General features: G+C 32.0%; 3 protein-coding genes across 5 annotated transcripts; all 3 read right to left on the reverse strand.

The window, feature by feature from the left end:
• Positions 1 to 1,318: 1,318 nt before the first annotated feature.
• LOC124531752 (striatin-3) lies at positions 1,319 to 7,010 on the reverse strand. The gene is made up of 9 exons (XM_047106266.1): positions 6,566 to 7,010; positions 4,906 to 5,154; positions 4,520 to 4,685; positions 4,256 to 4,438; positions 3,913 to 4,017; positions 3,494 to 3,678; positions 3,121 to 3,411; positions 2,782 to 3,036; positions 1,319 to 2,456 (listed from the first exon to the last, which is right to left on the reverse strand). Exons 1-9 carry the CDS (start codon positions 6,782 to 6,784, stop codon positions 2,082 to 2,084), a joined length of 2,028 nt encoding a protein of 675 aa, XP_046962222.1. The 5' UTR covers positions 6,785 to 7,010; the 3' UTR covers positions 1,319 to 2,081.
• Positions 7,011 to 8,848: 1,838 nt separating this feature from the next.
• Positions 8,849 to 10,984, reverse strand: LOC124531941 (serine/arginine-rich splicing factor 3-like). Of its 3 annotated transcripts, XR_006966615.1 has the most exons (5): positions 10,770 to 10,984; positions 10,504 to 10,685; positions 10,224 to 10,417; positions 9,759 to 9,999; positions 8,849 to 9,213 (listed from the first exon to the last, which is right to left on the reverse strand). XR_006966615.1 is itself a non-coding variant. In XM_047106523.1 (4 exons), the coding sequence occupies exons 2-4, from the start codon at positions 10,678 to 10,680 to the stop codon at positions 9,060 to 9,062; spliced, it is 435 nt and encodes a 144-aa protein (XP_046962479.1). In that variant the 5' UTR covers positions 10,681 to 10,685; positions 10,770 to 10,984; the 3' UTR covers positions 8,849 to 9,059. The 3 variants fall into 3 exon arrangements, 2 of the variants coding, with proteins under 2 accessions (XP_046962479.1, XP_046962478.1); XM_047106523.1 differs by lacking the exon at positions 9,759 to 9,999 and having other exon boundaries at positions 10,314 to 10,417; XM_047106522.1 differs by lacking the exon at positions 9,759 to 9,999.
• A 1,559-nt stretch (positions 10,985 to 12,543) lies between these two features.
• LOC124531686 (phosphatidylinositol 3-kinase regulatory subunit gamma) lies at positions 12,544 to 18,127 on the reverse strand. The gene is made up of 4 exons (XM_047106184.1): positions 17,513 to 18,127; positions 16,395 to 17,093; positions 15,618 to 15,914; positions 12,544 to 15,513 (listed from the first exon to the last, which is right to left on the reverse strand). The coding sequence occupies exons 1-4, from the start codon at positions 17,590 to 17,592 to the stop codon at positions 15,285 to 15,287; spliced, it is 1,305 nt and encodes a 434-aa protein (XP_046962140.1). The 5' UTR covers positions 17,593 to 18,127; the 3' UTR covers positions 12,544 to 15,284.
• Positions 18,128 to 18,633: the final 506 nt, after the last annotated feature.

Below are 18,633 nucleotides of genomic sequence, written 5' to 3' on the forward strand. Positions count from 1 at the left end.
GTGGTCTATTAATTAATATATCCCGCCATATCTAGCCTAGCAAACAAATAGCAGCACATACTTAAAAATATTATTTCATAAATATACTATGAACATATTCATTAATACATATAAAGGGAGCAAAGCGTAACCGCAGACACGGGTCGGATTGGTAGACGTTCTCGTCGACGATATCTGCGCGTCTGAAGACTGGCGTCTCTCGATGACAGCGGGGTTAGTAAAAAGTAATTCGCCATAAAATAAACCATATTTAAAAACGAAATAAAATAAATTCGAGATTATAAGATTCTCTACAATTGCGAGAGATCGTAGATATTCTTTATTTGACAGCTGATAATTTAAAATACGTATCCTACCGCTTTGACTGACTTCACCAGTTGTCCTGTTGTATGTACAGTCGAGGTAAGAAAAGGTTCTTCACCATATTATCTATTTTCGTGTGCTCAGTATGAACGATAATCTGCTTTACCGATTGAAAATGACATATTGCGTCACAATTATTCGAGGTTTAGATTCAAAAGGTACTAAGAGCTGACTTGAAAAAGAATGAATTTGAAAACTGACGAAGGTTTTCTTACTCTGATTGTAGGTACATAGCTTATTCCAATCAAAGTAATAAAGCAAATAACCATAAAAAAAACCTACAAGATTAAATTAACATACCATTGGGCGAGATTTTGATGGTGAAATTTAGTATATAAAGGGGTTTTGATGACAGTTGCATTGCAAATAAATATAAACTTAGAAAACACTCTGTAAATGGGTTTCTTTTTTGTCTTTATTCAATATAAATAGGCTACAGTTCTAGATGTGAACCAACCTTTATAAAAAAAGATTAGTAGAAGCCACGACTCATGTCTGAAAGCTTTTAACGCTGACGATGCAGAGTTCCATTCACTATATTTTCTATTGCCTCCAGTAACCAACATCATCATCCATACTAAACAGCATTCATTTCATAACGTTAATTTATTAAGTGCATCTAATAGTAATATCCGAATAAAATCCTTCGATATATATGTATACTTTAGAATTATTACTCAAAAATCATAATAGAGATGATAATAAAATAGTTTAATCAGCAAGTGTTAACATAATGCTGGTGGCTTTTAATAGCTTCTTTACATAACGTAACTTCTTGCCCTTTAAGTATTTTTCGAGTTATAAAATAAACCTCTTGTAATTTTTCAAAGCTACAATGTAAAGGAATATGAATGAAAAAATAAAAAAAAGACATGAATTTCGGTTATGTTGCTTTTTACTATCAATTTTGGATGTATGTGTACAAGTATGAATTCGAGGAAAATAAAGGAAAATGTAATGTTTTATAATATATATTCTACATCGCAGTATTCGTTATGAACAAACATTACTTATGTTACTTCCGATATAGTACTTCTACTCATTCATATTTTGTTCGCTCGCTCATCATTGTATAAGATATCGTGAGAGCATGTTTATTCAATACAAGTGACAAACAAGAGTACTATCTATATAGATCCAATCGAATTAAATAAAAAATACCAGCTAAACAACCTTCATTCGTTCTCTGCAAAATATTAGCAAATACTGCATAAAATCTAACTGTACAGACAAGTAGCGTAAACGCATCAAGGAAACATCGTCGATATCCTCATGATATTTATTACAAAGGTCTCGCTTACAGTTGCATAGAAACGAACAATATTCTCACTGCGTATCATAAAATTGGTGAAAAATTTGCGATAAAAACCTAAAATCCACATACTGAAAATCTAAAAATATATTATAATAGATTTCAAATGTCTATACATAGATGAGTGTTCACTACGCGCTTATAACGAGCGTCGAGCGCGTCCGTAACGTTACAATATTTAAATACGTTAAAACGAGCCGGCGAGGCCGTCCGTACACACGGCAGTCGTCGAATCGCGGATGCGTCGCTACTCGTAACCGAACCGAAGGGACTAGACACAATCCGAAAGTATCGGCCGCTCGTCTACGAGGGGTGACGCGACTCGCTACTGCGTTAAGTTAGAGTTCGTAACGAAAGTAAAATTACATATAATATTATATTATATATAGAGCTTCCAAATCGTCGCTCAGACGAACACCTTGGCGAGCCCGTCGGCGCCGGCACTCGCGATGTATGGCCGCAGAGGGTGGAAGGCCACGTCGAGGATGCTCTCATCGAACTTCTTGCGATGCGCGGTTATCTCCTGCACGCAAGTCTTGGTGTCGAGGTTCCAGAGACGTACGGAGCAATCGTGCGAGCCCGACAGCAGGAACAGGCCGTTGGGGTCGAGCGCCAAGCCCGTCACGGCGTCCAGGTGCGCCACCATCGCGTGCGCGCAGCGGCCCGACACGGCGTCCCAGAAGCGGATGTGCCGGTCCTCGTGCGCCGTCACCAGCAGCGGCAGCGTCGGGTGCGACCGCACGCGGTTCGCCGGACTGTCGCACGAAACGCGCAGGACACTCTGCCGATTGAGAGAGCGATGTTGTAATCGTTTATCATGTACTTCCAGTACAGTACAATACAATACCTGTTGACTTCCAAGCAGGATACATTAATTGAAATAATTGTTTTTAATTAACATGACGTTGTATTTTTTAAATGTTAAAAAAGAGTAACTACTGAGTTTCTTGCCGGTTCTTCTCGGTAGAATCTACTTTCCGAACCGGTGGTAGCTTCACTTAATTGTAAAATGACGATCCAAAAGTGCTTATAAAAGCCTACTTGAATAAAATTTATTTTGATTTGATTTGAGTAAGATATTTGAACAAAAAATATATCGTGTATACCTGGCCAGTTTCCAGATCGTAGAGTAACAAATTTCCGTCGCGGTAGACGACGGCGGCCCTTGTGGCGGCGTCGGCAAAGTCAGCAGCGGCGGGCGTGGCGGCGGCGGACAGCTCGTCGCGCAGCGTGCAGAGCAGCGGGCGCGGCGTGCGCGGCGCCCACAGCCGCGCCGTGCCGTCCGCCGACGCCGACAGCAGGCGGCCCTGCGCGCTCGCCAGCGACCACACCGCATCTGTGTGCTCACGTAGCACTGGGCCCTGTTCAAGTGCAACTAATGTTACAAAATTTGTACTTTTCTGAAAAAAAATACGCGTTGGTGGCCATTTACGCTGACGCATTACCTGCACCGATGGATCGTAGGGATCGTAGGGGTCGGCAGTGGCCGGCGGCAAGTTCCACACTCGGATCGTGCCATCGAGGCCGCCAGAGAAGCACTCCTCGGAGCGCGGCGCGCCCATGGCGAGGCAGAGCACGGGTGCGGAGTGCGCGCGGAACGTGTAGAGCGGCTCCACGTCGAGGCCCGCAGACTTCTTTGCGGGCACGGTGCGCTGCAGGTTCCACAGCTTGAGCGTGTGGTCCTCGGACGCCGTCACTAGAGCGGCCTCGGTCGGGTGAAAGGCTAGCGCTCGCACCTGCGCGTTACAGACATACAGTGAACTTGTACACGCGACCTAGATGAGATAAATTTTAATGGAATATTAAAAAATTACTTACGCCATCAAAATGTGAGCGTAGAGTATACTTGGCATTCCATGTCTTCCGGAAGGACTCTTTGCTAGCACTGGCAACATCATAACCCTCTGATTCATTGCTGACAGTAAGTTGTGCTAACTCGCCGAGTGCTAGAGGTTTTTCATCAGCCTCTCCAGTGCCCGCTGCAGTTCCAGGGGGATACTTAACTGTAATGAAGAATATATATTGTTAATCGACAAAATATAGTCAAATAATAATAACTTGTAATGTTAGGCAGGCATCTACGGACGATTTTTTATTTTCGAATTTTAACTGGCGATTTAATGAATATGAAGAGCTACACATACAATAAGAATTTATTTTTTATTTCTATTAAAAACTTTACTTGTTACTTTTAATCTTAAATTTTTACAAGTTAAACTAAATCATTAAAAACATACCTCCAACCGCATATTCATCTCCCTGACCACCTCCATCAGCCTCACTAGCTGTTAGGAGGTTCAGCTCGTTTAATACTTCCTCAGCCTCATGGTCAACCTCTTCTCCTTCATAAATTGAATTTAAATAGGATTTAAATATTATTATAAAATATTAGGAAAGGCATGGTATATGTATAACTAAGCCAAACCTAATAAATGGCAAATTAATATAACAGAAGCATTTGCAACCTTAAAATATTTAAAATAAGAATATAAATAGGATTACAAACTGAATCAAATCTGCTTTAAATCCTTATATGGCAATAATTTCGAATTAATAGATAAAATATATATAAAAAGGTACCTTGTTTCCCAGCAGCATGGTGCATCTGTTTGGCTTCAACATCATCAATCTCGTCCATGTCCATTTCTTGGTTGGCGAGGAACTCAAAATTTGCAAATACAGCTGCAGTCTCTTGTACTGAAAGTCCCTCATCACTGTAACCACTCCCTTGTGATACCCCACTTTTGCGTTGATCTTTTGCGCCTGAAACATTTAAATTCATAAATACATAAGAATTATTCCATCAATGCTTTATTTTATTAGACTGAGCATTTCAATTCATACCGTAATCATACATCTTGCGGCTTAAGGCAGTATTCATTGAATAGTGTTGTTGTTTTTCACAGTTTCTGTAGCTAGTTTCTTCTCCCTGATCTTCGTTGTTTAAGCCTAACAAAGTCCTTACTTTGTTTGAGCGTACATCAAGAATTGTATCTGTGTAACCTATTTCCTGATAACAAAAGGTGTGATTTGAAGAATCATGGAACCAATAGAAATAAAATATGTAAAATGAAATAGTTTACTACAAAAGTTTGAAGTAACATTTAATCTTAAGAATATTCCTTCCAATCAAAATTTAAACATGAGCTAACTTGCATAAGAATTTAATATGAGGATGAGTTTGGCACCAATACAATTAATGCAGTATACATTGTTTGTGTTACATATACCTGCAGGTACTGTTTAATAAGTTGACGACCCTGCTTCCACTGAGCTCTTTCGGCTGGTTCAGGTTCTTGTGGAGGCTCCTCTGGTGGTGGACGCATATCACCCTGTTGGAGTTCAACTCCATACTTAAGCTTATGAAATTTTGCCCTTTCTTGCTTTAATGCATATTCAAGCATTTTGATCCGCCTCACAAGATCATTTTTTAGATTCTCTTGACCTTTCCTCTCTCCTTGGAGGAAAGCAATACGTGCCTATCGACAAAATATTATTACATTAATTTTTAAGTAGACATAGATAGTTCATTTATGTAAGAAATCTTTTTAATTAATAATATTTAAATATCTTAATTCATAAAAAAACATCGTCTCATTGATCATGATTATCAATATGAATATAATATGTACTGTAGAATAAGGGTTCTCCTTTGTAATTCAATTTAAGTTAACCTAAAATATCTATTAAAAAATTATAGACATTAATGATTATTAACAGTATATACACCAAAGTTTTTCATAATAAAGTCTATATATAAAATTAAGAGAATATAAAATTAAGATCAACATTATTTACATATTTAATAAAGAAAAGTGAAAGAAAATATAGAAATGCTCACATCAAATGATGATATTAGATATCTTTACATATTAAAGTCTGAATTATATAAAGGAAAGAATAGAACAGGATCTAAAAATAATTAAAAAATGTAATTAGCTGCAACTCTTCTGTTTCAAAATCTTAACATAATTTTACAAAACAACACAAAACAAAACAAATAAATACTGAAAAATAATTTAAGTGTATTATTTATGACTAATACTAGAGTATTAGTGATATTAATAATTTGCCATATTTCCCTGTTTGGTTTAAACTGTCTATTTTTTTGCCAAATAAAAATAAAAAAATTCATAAGCATGGCAAAGCAGGTACAAATTCTATATATTTCTGATTTTTCTAAAGTGAATAATTTAACCATATTAATTATATATCAAGACACACATATCAATAATACAATTTTTGTTGATATATGAGTTAATAATTCAATTTAAATTTTTATTCTTATATATTCATATTAATGATACAATTGTTTGTATGATTATAACTGAGTCAATTAAGGCAATTCTTATTATCATTTTTTTTAATAAGAAATATCTTTATATTTATTACGATAATAACTTGAAATGTATTCAAAAATAAGGTTTCTTTTACGAAAAATCTTAATTGTTTGATGAATACCTTTTACTTAGACAAAAATTTACAGTATTTCAAAATTTAATTATATATCAAACTAAAACAGATATGATTAAAAAAATTAAATAGATAAAAACGACAATAAGAAAATGGTTTTAATGTAAAACAACAATAAAAAAATAACAAATTATAGGTTTAAAAAAATACACTAAATGCTTAATAAAATTAGGCACGAATAGTGTGGCGGTATGTTATATTTACTGTATTACGTAAAATGAGGATATGGTACAGAATAAATTATTTCGATTTGTTAGAATTTTATATCTAAACAAAATTGGATAGTCAATGAACAAAATTGCCAGACTTGAAGTGGATTACGTGGGTGTTACGAAAGAAATAAAAGAATAAAAAGGAAGCTATAATACCATAATTAATATGTTATATATAGATCAATAATAATATAAAAGGAATTACCTCAAATTCCGCTCTGTCCACCTCCCATTGTGATCTCTCGAGTTCGAATCTTGCCCATTCATGTTGGATAAAATGCAAAACGCCCGGTATTGAATACTGGACACTTTGACTAGATTCTTCATTCTGTTTGTTATTTACACTAACTCCTATCTGAGATCCCACTTGCCCTCCGTTATGATGAGATACGGAGCTATCATCCATGGCTGTGGGGATTTTCATGACATGGCCACCATTACCGTACTTGTCACAGACCTATCAAGAACTATAACTTGAACTAGACGAAATCAAACACTAAAATATCATTTTTATGTAAAATCTAACTAGTGTTCACGACGGAGACACCATCTAAAACACTTTTTAACAAGGTATTCATGAATGAAAAATTATTGCATGACGGAATACAAAAGTCGAAACGACGTCCGTCCGCTGAACATTGCTTTTTACTTTTTTTTTTTAAATTGTAAAATGTTACCATGTCATAAATTTGATTAATATTTAAATAAATGTATTAATTTTTAGTTAAGTTTCTCAATTAGAATTCTTGTTTTGTTATTCAAGTTAAATTTTAATCTTTCATAAAACTTTTAGCTGCGAAATTATATTTGATTATGTCGTTTATAACAATTAATATTTATTAATATTCTTGTATATTAAATCCAATCAAATATGTATAACTTATTTATTGTTAGCTATTTCAATACAATACATTTAGGCAATCAAAAATCTAAAAATTTAAAAATAAACGTATTTACTCAAGGTCAAGGAACACTTACTCCTGGAGTGGCTTTATTTTATTAAGAAGAAATCTATGATATCCGACGATATTGTTAGGATATCAATTTAAGATAAATATTTATATAATTCAGATTTGAGCTGGTGAGGTGAAACTTCGATGAAAGCAAAAATAAGTTTCATTCGAAATTTTAACAACACAGAATACACAAAATTTGATTCCAAAATATTTTTCACGACGTGTACATTTTGTATGTATTACTCCACGATATCATAAAGAGCTTAAAAGCCTCAGCTGATGACAATTATTTTGGGCGGCACACCGAAACTTCGTAATATTATTTGTATTTGTGATTCTGGTAAGTAGATGAAACTTCGTTTACAGTGGCTCTTGTTCTTAAATAAACAAAGACAAAAGTATACGTTCCATAGCAATCGAGACCTTTTGGCATCTCAATTAGGGCCTTGTTGTCGCAATATAGACCAAATTGTATTTGATCCTGATGCCAAACCGAACCGAAGACTAAGTCGAATCGGTTATTAAAAATTAAATTTTTAGTATTAGGTCGTCCATGAATCCTAACGCGCATTTACTCAAAATATTTTTAGGAATTTCAAGTAAGTCACTCATCTTCATGAAATGATTTTTTTAATGTCAAATAAAAAGTATACATTAGATTAATTAGAATTGGAGTTTGTCGATTTACTTTAATTTTGTAAGTTTTTCATTTATTTCTATACAGCCGTAGTACTGCTCTCTAACAGACCAGTAACATACTTTCGTTCTCTAAAATTAATTCTTTGTTAAATTGTAACAGTTTAGGGAGTTCTAAATCAAGAATCGCTTTATAGTCTTATTCTGCACATATACCCGAGCTCTTCATAATGCGACCATAACCAATTTTTTTATGTGCAGCTACCGTCATAAGGACAAAAATAGTCTTACGCTATTACAATATAAGATTAGAAAACCAACTAAACCTTTGGCCTGCTAGTTAGGTTTACATTACTACCCATTTCTCAATCAACTAAGGAACACATTCATTTATACACTGACCTTCTGGTGGAAACTTGCGTTCTCTTACATTGGGGCTTGTGACGTCACTGCATATGCAGTTTATTATAATTTTAAATTTTGTAGTAAAATAAAATTATGAACTCAATTGGGAAGACATCTCTCAGAGCCACAACGCGCAGCAGGACGGTAACCAAGATGAACGTTTGCCGTACATTTTCAAATACGCCAGAACCACAAATTGAAGCCATCGAAAAGGTGGCCCCATTATTGATCGATTATGCCGATTACTATTGTTTAAGTCAGGTTTATCTTTGTAGGTAGTTTATCTGGATATATATTTCTCTAAAAAGTTACCTTTTTTTAAAAAAGCTGTTTAGATACAATTTAAAATTCACATAAGACTCCATGTTTTGCTGCAGGAAAACATTTAGGAAAACATCTTATAGGCCAGTACAATCAATAGGTATATATTTATATATATAAGGTCTCAATTATTAGTTTAATTTGATTATAGTTGTTAATAATACACCTAATTAAGTTGCATAAAACAATTTTATTTTCATGTCAGTATATTGATGGTAATATGAATGAATACTTGTTGTATCTTATAGTAATAATTACATAGGAATGATAATAATAATCTTGCAAACATTGGTGAACCGATTTTTACTCTAGAAACACCATTGATGATATCTTTACTAGTAAAAATGACAAACGAAATGGATTTTGCAATTCTATCTTTCTTTAGTTTGATTTCTTTGAATCCTTTGATGGTGAACGTGATCTCGAACGTGAGATAGATCTTCCTTTGGAGCGAGATCTGGAACGGGAACGGCTTCGCGAGCGGGAACCAGACCTCGGCGAACGAGAACGAGTGCGACGACGGGACCTCGACCGGCTGTAAAAATTATAGAATTTATTAAAAATCTGTATATACATCAGTCTCAGTTTGCTTGTGTCTAATCCATGTTTATTATATTACAACATTGTATTATTTATACCTGGCCATAAATTAGTAAACATAATCAAATATAGATCTCTAGGCCTAAAGAGAAGTTACAAAAATCATGTCATATAATTTCTCAATCTATTTGCTCAATCAGGATAGTATAAAGAAATTGAAAATTCAATATTTCACATTTACTTTAGATTCCAGGATCAGACACAAGCAATAGGTCATATACATTACAGCATCCCTTGAAAAGATCCATGTTATTTTTTTAAATTTTACGTACTTCGCTAACAGTTGTGAACTTACAGCCCTAAACCTCGTATTGTATCTCTTCTGTGTCTGACTGTAAAAAATTAGGAAACACTCTTCAGTGCTAAAACTTTAAGCTCATAAAAGAACCAATGACCTAATAACCAATAACTAACATAATAATGTACCCAAAGGTCTGTCTGCCTTGAACAGAAATTATGGGATAATAATATGTAACTCACTGAGTGCACGCAGTGATTACAATAGACGTGTGTCGCGATGCGCAGAACGAACATTACACTCAATGTATTTCTCAATAAGTGAAGTGTGCACGTAGGCTGTAGTTACGTAGTTCACAGAGCGAAGTTACAGTTGCTGCCAACATTAGTGGAGTACACGGCGCGAAGTGAAAGCTACGTAGCGCAGACTATAAGAAGTGCAGACACTGAAGAGTTCGTTCTCGGCGCACAGGCCAATGATAACCTATAACATAGTTATCATTGGTTTATGTGGATTGGAAGCAATGGAATGGAATCTTTACTTTCTAGGGCCCGGATTGAATGTAAGTCACTAATTTAAACGCAGATAAAACTGTGACAGTAGCCTTACTGTTTACCTGAATCATACTATATTTGAGACTTAAGTCTCATAAAGATTCCATACCAGCAAAATTTTTACACATTTTTGGTATTTAGGCCACTGTTCACCTGCGGCGGCGACGGCGAGTGCAGTCTCTGGCATAGTGGCCGCGATCACCACAGTCATAACAACGGTCATCGTAAGGACGAGGTGGTAACCTGGAACGAGGAGGTGGGCCACGTCCTCCATAACCACGTCCTCCGTTTGACATTTCTACACGAGCGCGCCGGCCGCATATCGTCCGTCCGTCCAAGCCCCGAATCTATGGAAAGATAAATTAAGTGTAATAAGTATTTATTTACAAGTTTCCACCATTCGAAATATAAAATAGCATGATGTAATACTTACTGCGTCTTCAGCATCGCGTGGATCTTCAAACTCGACAAAAGCAAATCCTGGCGGGTTTCTGGCCACCCACACGTTTCTTAAGGGGCCATAGTAAGAAAACGCATCTTCTAATTCTGGTTTGCTTGCATTGTTTCCAAGATCACCAACATAAACTTTACAGTCACCGTAGCGAGACATTGCACCTTAAATATAAAATAATATATTGTATTACTTTAAATTAAAATATTTTACATAGCCTAAGACCCACGCCATAAGATAAAACTTACATTAAGCAGTTCTCAGTTTTCAAATATTACGCCTTAAAATGAATTATATCATTGGTCTTACTTAGTTTACTTAGAGAAGAATATGAAATAAATCAAAACGACTCTACAGTTTCACTAATTGTATTATAAATACAGAAACAACAATATTAAATAAAGCGTCACCAAACGCCGCAACCGGATGTAACACAAAATGGCGGAGTTGGCGGACTATCAGTTAAATCCATGCAGCCTATCCGCTTTAGTGTTGCATACATTAAAATTAAAATACTCAAAAGATTATTTAATTTGATACTGATTTTTTATATATATATATAAAATAGCTCAATTTTATTTTTAGGTTGATTTAAGACGGTAAAATTATGATAGAACATAATGTCCTATCATAACCACACATATTATCATTATTAATTCTACTTCTAAATGAACCGGTTTTAAATAATTAAATTCATACAATTTCACATAATTATTTATTAGAGTAGTAAAAGATATTATAAATATAAAAGATAATATAAAAGCTTATTATAATAACAAAATATATATATAAATATATAATATATTCAATAAAATTTTAAAGCCATTTTATAACGAAAAGTATCTAGTAAAATGCTACTCTTTTCACTTTTCAAACACTTATTATGAATTGTATAGACACTTTAATTTCCTCTACCGAATGTAAAATATGTTGCGGCGAGGTACGCCGAGACCCATCTTATTTAAATCGAATCAAATATATTATTTTCAGACAAACTTCTGATTGATGGGGTTTTTTTTATTTTACAGCTCGCATTAAAAAAAATGGCCATCTTGCGGATAGGCTATTTGACTGGTTTTTAAAATCCATTTTATATTATTTAGTAGAGGTTAAGGAACCCAGTAAAAGTAGATTTTTTATTTCTAGTACATATTTGCCGAAAAATATCATATTAAAAATTCCATATTTAAATAACGCGTGGTCGGTGACGTCACTTTGCTGTATTTTAATCTGTGGTACATATAGCACAAAAGCAAGGTTTACAACAAAGTGACTTCATTATAAGCCCGGCCAATCAGGAGCGTTTTGTGTCACGTGACAAACGTTTGTAAAATTTTTATGTTTTTTTTATTGATTTTCGAATAACTTAATTTATTCAAAAATCAATAAATAAAAATATATTATTTTCAAGTTTCGTTAGTAAATAACCATTTTTAAACTCATAATATACACTGATTACAATAATTCACAATTTATTTTTCGCATTGTCAAATAGCCTATTTCTATAATTTACTTGTAAATATTATGCCATTTTCATATTTAATTAAAAAATTAGTTTAATGACTAATCAATAAATATATATATACGGTTGCAGACCATTAAATGAATAACGTTGATTCTTTTTCATATTCACAATAACTCACTATAATGCAATGATGTTCTCTAGTAAACAGATATGTCTTAACGCGCAAAAAGCGAAGACTAGAAAACGTCCTAATTGGGACGTTTGCCTTTAGTCGTTTTACGTAGTAATACGTTATAATACATCATAATTACGTAGTAATACTTTTTGCGTAATTAAAACATCTAGTTACCCCTTTTACTTATTGTTTTTATCAAGCTATCCTTTTAACGATATGTAAAAATAAACTAAAATAAACGATTCCCGGCGCGGCACACTTTTTTCTGTTGTTTAGTATGGATATAACATATCTGTTTATTAGAATATCATAGCTATAATGTACACATGTACTTAAGCAGGACAAGAAGGATAGGATGTTTAAAGAAGGAAAACAATTATTTAGAAACTTACTGATAAATCGTTTATTCAACACATTTCAACTTACAATATTATAAAAATGACAACTTTTTAAAGTTTCCATAGGTGAGTTTCATATCATGATTGAAAAAGTACAAGCTGATTTTTATTTCTATTAAATATTTGTTTATTAAATTGGCTCTTCCACTTTGTAAACTAATTTATCAATGAGATCATATTCAATATTTACTACTACGTAATTGCAAACGATTTGATACATATTATAAAAATAATAGTAAAGTTGTAACATCTACTATACATACAAAATTTAATAATACCTATAGACGTAAATACAAAAATAACTCCAATTTAATAATCTCACTTAAATAATCTGTAACTTATTATTTTTTTTAAAAGTCTATATTTATATGTTACAATTTATTTAAAGCAATACTCTTTATAAGTATATAAAAACAATTTATATGAATAGGTAAAACTTTTATCAATCAAATAACTAAGTTATTTATTTTTCTGTATACACCTGTTGATACAAGTTTAATTCTGTATTAAAAAAAAACATAAATTCGAAACATTATTGCTATAATACATATTTCTCAAGTGAAAGGCTATAGATAGAGAACTAACACACAAATTAGCCATAATTCATCACACAATTATTGTGAAATAAATATATAAAAATGTCCAATTTACTTCATTAAATTTCAAATAACACGTTCGTAAAAAGACCTCAAGACTAACTAAAAAATTTTTTTTTTTAAGAAAATAACGTCGTTAACCGAAAACAGTTTTAATTATATGAATCACTTACAAATTTTTCATCACATTATGTTGTCTCTGAATCAACAAACTAAAGATACTAAAACATTTTAATATTATTTCTTTCAAAAATATGTTAAGCAATCATTGATCAATTTACAATTCACTACCAAGTAAATAGACAACAAACTTATACAGTAGAAAGAGAATTTCAAAATTTGATTAATTGGATCAAGTTTGTTTAAATTATTCAATATTGTATTATATAAATGATCTTTATTTCAGGCACTATGAAGATTAAGGAGATTGTTTCTTGTAATATGATTCCTGATAAACTACTTAAAACAAATCACATTACTGTGAAAATAATTAAAAAAAAGTAAAAATGAAAATTTTTAAACACAAAACCATAGTGTTGCATATTAGTAATAATTTTATTTCCCTTGAAATAACTAGCAATCATTCAGAAAGTTACCATTACTTCCACAACATTGATAAGTATTTATGAAAATTTAAGGTAATTATTACTTTTTGCCACATAGTCATTTATAGACGAGACAATTTGTTGCCTATTTTTTTAAGAACATGCAGTTTTGTGCGCCGTTCTCTTGGCGTCTTGAAGGTACTTTAGCATATAATATTTTTTTAGTATTAAATTTACAAGCTTTAAAACAAAAGCAAAGATCTGATTAAATAATTGCAAACATACAAACAGCTAAGTAAGTCTGACTATTGAAGAGAAAATGCAGATTATACCACAAGTTTTGGGTTTTTAATTTGCATTAGCAATAATTGTTTCAAGAACACAAATGTTTTACATGAGTTGTGCATTGCAAAGAATAGAAAAATCGTAAGGAAAACTTTTCATTCACATCTCTCTGAATAAATAGTAAACATGTAGAAACTTATGTAATCCACATTGTTGTAAACATGTGCAGATATCGCAATCTGATAAGCAAAGCTCTGCTCGCGTTAAGAAAAACCGATTCCTCATTTAATTATCAACAGAGATAATTTCTTACTTATCAAAGAAATTAAAAAATATACACACTTTTAAATCTACTCATTCACATTTTATTTTATTTTGGTGACTTTTTTTGAACAAGGAATGTCAAGTACCTCAAACATAAATAAGTAGAATTCATGCTTGAATGCAGTATGTAATTATTATTTTGGCCTATTGTTCAATAAAAGTGAATGTATCTCAGATACAAAGATTTCGTTACTGTATCTTTTTATATAATAAATAATTTACTTTTCACTTCCAATTGGCTTTACTTTGGTCTTTTGCTTGACAAGAAGGGTGTATTTTCTTATCTTGTGGGTATAACATCATAAAGTAATAATTTTGTTTGGTTCTACCTAATCATATTTTCTTTATAAAAGTGGAGTCTATAACTTAAATAAATCTTACTATGTTGTTAGCAGATCTTAATTTTATGAAAATATTTTAGTAATTAAAACTCATGAGCTATATAAATATGTAAAACTATTCAAATTATTGTGTAACCACAGTATTACAAGATAAATCAACAATGTTTAACTTATAAATATTGTTTTGTACATTTGACCCATACTTTCGCATTCTAAAATATGATTATAAAATAATATAGACCAGACAATAAAATGCACTTCTAACCCTTACAAATATATACTTATGTCATGGTAGGACTTTATACAATGAAGTGCACACTGAAAATTCGTTTTTGTTACCATGAACAAATACTACAGTTAAAAAAGATGAACAAACTGTCCACATAGATTATCACATAAGAAGCCATTACTAAGAAATATCACATATTGCAAGAGATGCAAAATACGCATCTTATAAGAAACCTCTTTTATCGCAATCAAGCTACATAAATTATTAAATCTATGAGGTTTGGGCTTCACAGGAGAAATTGGCATTGATGTATATCAATTTGAAAATTGACAATCAATTACTCTAGTCTTTTTACTCACAAAAATGACTAGGAAAGCTTTAAGTCAAATCCTTCACATGATGGTTTTATGGAAGTGGATGACGTTGCTTTCTCTGTCGACGCTGATGTGTTTGAAGTTGTGCTTCATGGTGAGACTCCTGATGTAACCGCATATCCGTTTGTGTTTCCTGCATTTTTTTATCTGGCTTTTTTACTAAGCATGCGTTAATTGGATATTTTAATGCAGTCCTTAATTGTTCATTATGTTCTTCTAAGGAGTTAGAAGCGTAATGTAATACTAGCTCGTTTAAAGTTCTGAAAAATAGGGAAAATTAAAAGTTTTGCTAAATAACATAGAGCACTAAAATTTAATAAAACACATTTAGATAATAAATCAAATTACAACTTATGTTACTTACTTGTAGATATTATAAGGTTCTGCAAATCCATAACCTCTTTCAGTCTTAAAAATTATGCAATGATAAACCATATTATTACAACAAATAGACAGAGCAAGCTGACCAGTCGAATTAGGTCTTATTAAAAAAGTGCCCTGAGGTTTTCCTTCTAAAAGTTTCTCTGCCATATCACGTGTACAATTCTCCACCATCCATGTAATCATTTCACGATGTGCATATAATTCTTCAAGTTTATGTATATTGTCATCTTCCAAAGCTTGGAGGTATTCTTCAGTTTTGCCTCTTCGTTGTAACCACCTTTAATAGACATCATATTTAAATTGGCGAAAATATTATTTGTTTTTTGGATATTTAGTATGCAAGTGTTTAGTATAATAATCATGATATTAATTTATTGTTAGTTTATTTAATACATTTAATATTTAATGACAATATTAGCTTCAAAAAAAAATTGCACCACCATTACATAAAGTTCAACATATACAATACAAACTACTACATTACTACAAAGTAAGACTAGGAAGTTTTGATTAAATAAAAAATAGAAGTTTGTATATAACAAAGTTTTATGCAAATTTATATTAGTAATAATAAACAATTAATAAGCTTATGTGAAAATACATATTTTACATAAAACTGTTAATACAAATTGTTTTTTCCTACAAATAGTGCTCTGTGATAAAGCACATTACTATATTTAATTTAGCAAATGTGTTTTTGAAGTTTACAGCAGAAACTTTGCCAAAATATGTAAAATGTGTTATTATTAATACTTACACTTTATAGCGGTCTTTTATTTTGTAAAGATTGATAATTTCTGATTTTAATTTTGTTATTTCTCTTTCTAGCAACAAATTAGATTCAACAGTTTCTTTAAGAATATTGTGCAATTGTACACGGGCTTGCCTTAAGCTGTTTACTCTCAATATTAATTGTCTATTGTTCTCTATTACATCAATTTTTTCATGAGGCTGAGCTTCAGATTGCATTTTTTCTTGTAATTTTAGGTGATCTTCACATGCCTTCAAAGTTTCCTTAAAAGCATCTAAAGCCTGTCGTTTAAATTTAACTTCTTCTCGTAACCTCATGTATTTGTCTGATCGCTCATCATAATCTCTAGTTTTTAGTACAAATTCTTTATGAATGTCTTTATATCGTGTTTCCAATGTTTCATCATTAATATTTTCTCCTCCATCATTCTCTTGATTTCGGGAGAGTGGATACATGAGTTTAATATCCAAACTGCTATTACAGTGTGCCAAAGAATACTCAGTATAGAATCCAACAAGATCAACAATAGATTTAAATTCAAAAGGTTCACAAAATCCATAGCGGCCATCTTGATTGTATATCTTAATTAATTTGTTTGTGCCCCCTTTTCTTACTGTTAATGTGTAGCCACTATCTTTATTTGAGGCATTCCTGACTAGAAAAGTGCCATCACAAGTATCTCTTAATTTTTCATTAGCCTCATCCCTGCAAAAATAGGAGTAGAACAATTAATTGCTGTATTTCATTTAGAAACTAGGTATAACTCAAAAGATATCTTATATTTATAGAAGTCAATCATCACTTACAAGGATATTAAGTAATCAATTTCACATTTAAATTTATTTCCTTGTAACAAAGGAATCATTATTATCTGATGAAATTTAAGTTAAGATATGACATTTAATTGCAGTTCCATTAGCCCATTTATTTCCAATTGGATTACTTAAGCAAATAATAGAAAAAACTTTCATATATAGTTAACTCACTACATCTATTTTAAAAAATCTTGACTTTGTATTGTATTATGAAATGATACCTATAATACTCATTGAGAAATTACGATAAATATGTAAAGCAATAGTTTTTTCGAAAAAAACTCTTTGATAACGAAGAGCTTAACTTACCGAGTAATATCTCCCCAATACCATTCGGCATTTTCTAAACTGTCTTCTGCAGATTGCTGTGGAGCACCTATTTCTACCATTATATCGTTAGTATCACTTGCATATGATATTAAAGGTAATTAGGGTACAAACAAAATAACACTATGCTTCTTAGAATGCATATATCCACTATAACCAGCAGGTTTCAGTCACTTCCGCTTGATTGAGGTTACGGAACGAGTACGCCATTAAGTACGTTTAAAATTCACAACATAATGATCTACGACAATTAAAGATGGTCAGAAACATTTAAAATTAATACATTGGTAAGAAACAAACACTATAGTTGGATTTAGAATTCACAAAGGAAAGGGCTACTTGGGTTGACGAGTTACTATGGCTGACAAGTAGGTACTGCCAGTACAAGACGTTTTTGTTTCTATGGGACATCATAATCTACAAAAGTTGTTAAACATTTCCAAATTAAAACAGTTTTAAAACGCCATTATTATCCACGTATCTTTTTGCAAGACGCTTTATAGATGAAGGAAACTAAACGATAAAAACTACTATTTTGTGCTGTAGTTATGTACTTTCGAGATCCTATGGTCTTTACTCTTTAACCAGAGGTAGTGTTGTAGCTGTATGAGATTGAAATTTTTGTAGTGATTAACGATGACGATTGTCTATCGATAAATTTCGTCTCATAATAGTAATGTCATATAACAATAATAATTACAAAAAAATGTCTTTGTAATTCGTAGATACTAATAACTATAAAAAAAATATCTTCCTATATTTTTTAAGTTGTTTATCTAGAGAACTTATAAAATTATATCCTGAATATGAATTAAAACGAAAAAATGTGAATTAATTTCGGTAATTTGTTTTTAAGAAATAAATTCAGAATATTCTATGTATAAATAAGCCTCGCATAACACACTATAGCTATTATAAGCTTAGTGTCATTAATATAATTTATTTTCAAGCAACATAGACGTTTATCGCAATATATATTTATTCCCATAACGTTTTTGTGATTGTTATAGATAAATTGTAATAGTTATATCTCTTGATTCTAATAGTTATGTTTTGAGTACATTGCAATTCAACATATTCCTTTTTTTATTAATTTACGAAGA

Source organism: Vanessa cardui, chromosome 8 (genome assembly GCF_905220365.1).
Source record: "Vanessa cardui chromosome 8, ilVanCard2.1, whole genome shotgun sequence".
Classification (NCBI taxonomy): Eukaryota; Metazoa; Arthropoda; class Insecta; order Lepidoptera; family Nymphalidae; genus Vanessa; species Vanessa cardui.

What these genes read in the sequence shown, in the direction of transcription:
- LOC124531686 (XM_047106184.1), bottom strand. Translation starts at nt 17,592, where the DNA reads ATGGTAGAAATAGGTGCTCCACAGCAATCTGCAGAAGACAGTTTAGAA. An exon ending in TATTGGGGAGATATTACTCG is followed by an intron (nt 17,094 to 17,512) that starts GTAAGTTAAGCT and finishes CTATTTTTGCAG; the next exon opens with GGATGAGGCTAATGAAAAAT. An exon ending in ATAAAAGACCGCTATAAAGT is followed by an intron (nt 15,915 to 16,394) that starts GTAAGTATTAAT and finishes TGTCTATTAAAG; the next exon opens with GTGGTTACAACGAAGAGGCA.
- LOC124531752 (XM_047106266.1), bottom strand. Translation starts at nt 6,784, where the DNA reads ATGAAAATCCCCACAGCCATGGATGATAGCTCCGTATCTCATCATAAC. An exon ending in CCATGCTGCTGGGAAACAAG is followed by an intron (nt 4,018 to 4,255) that starts GTACCTTTTTAT and finishes CAATTTATGAAG; the next exon opens with GAGAAGAGGTTGACCATGAG. An exon ending in AGATGAATATGCGGTTGGAG is followed by an intron (nt 3,679 to 3,912) that starts GTATGTTTTTAA and finishes TCTTCATTACAG; the next exon opens with TTAAGTATCCCCCTGGAACT.
- LOC124531941 (XM_047106522.1), bottom strand. Translation starts at nt 10,680, where the DNA reads ATGTCTCGCTACGGTGACTGTAAAGTTTATGTTGGTGATCTTGGAAAC. An exon ending in CACGCGATGCTGAAGACGCA is followed by an intron (nt 10,418 to 10,503) that starts GTAAGTATTACA and finishes ATCTTTCCATAG; the next exon opens with ATTCGGGGCTTGGACGGACG. An exon ending in ACTCGCCGTCGCCGCCGCAG is followed by an intron (nt 9,214 to 10,223) that starts GTGAACAGTGGC and finishes TAATTTTTACAG; the next exon opens with CCGGTCGAGGTCCCGTCGTC.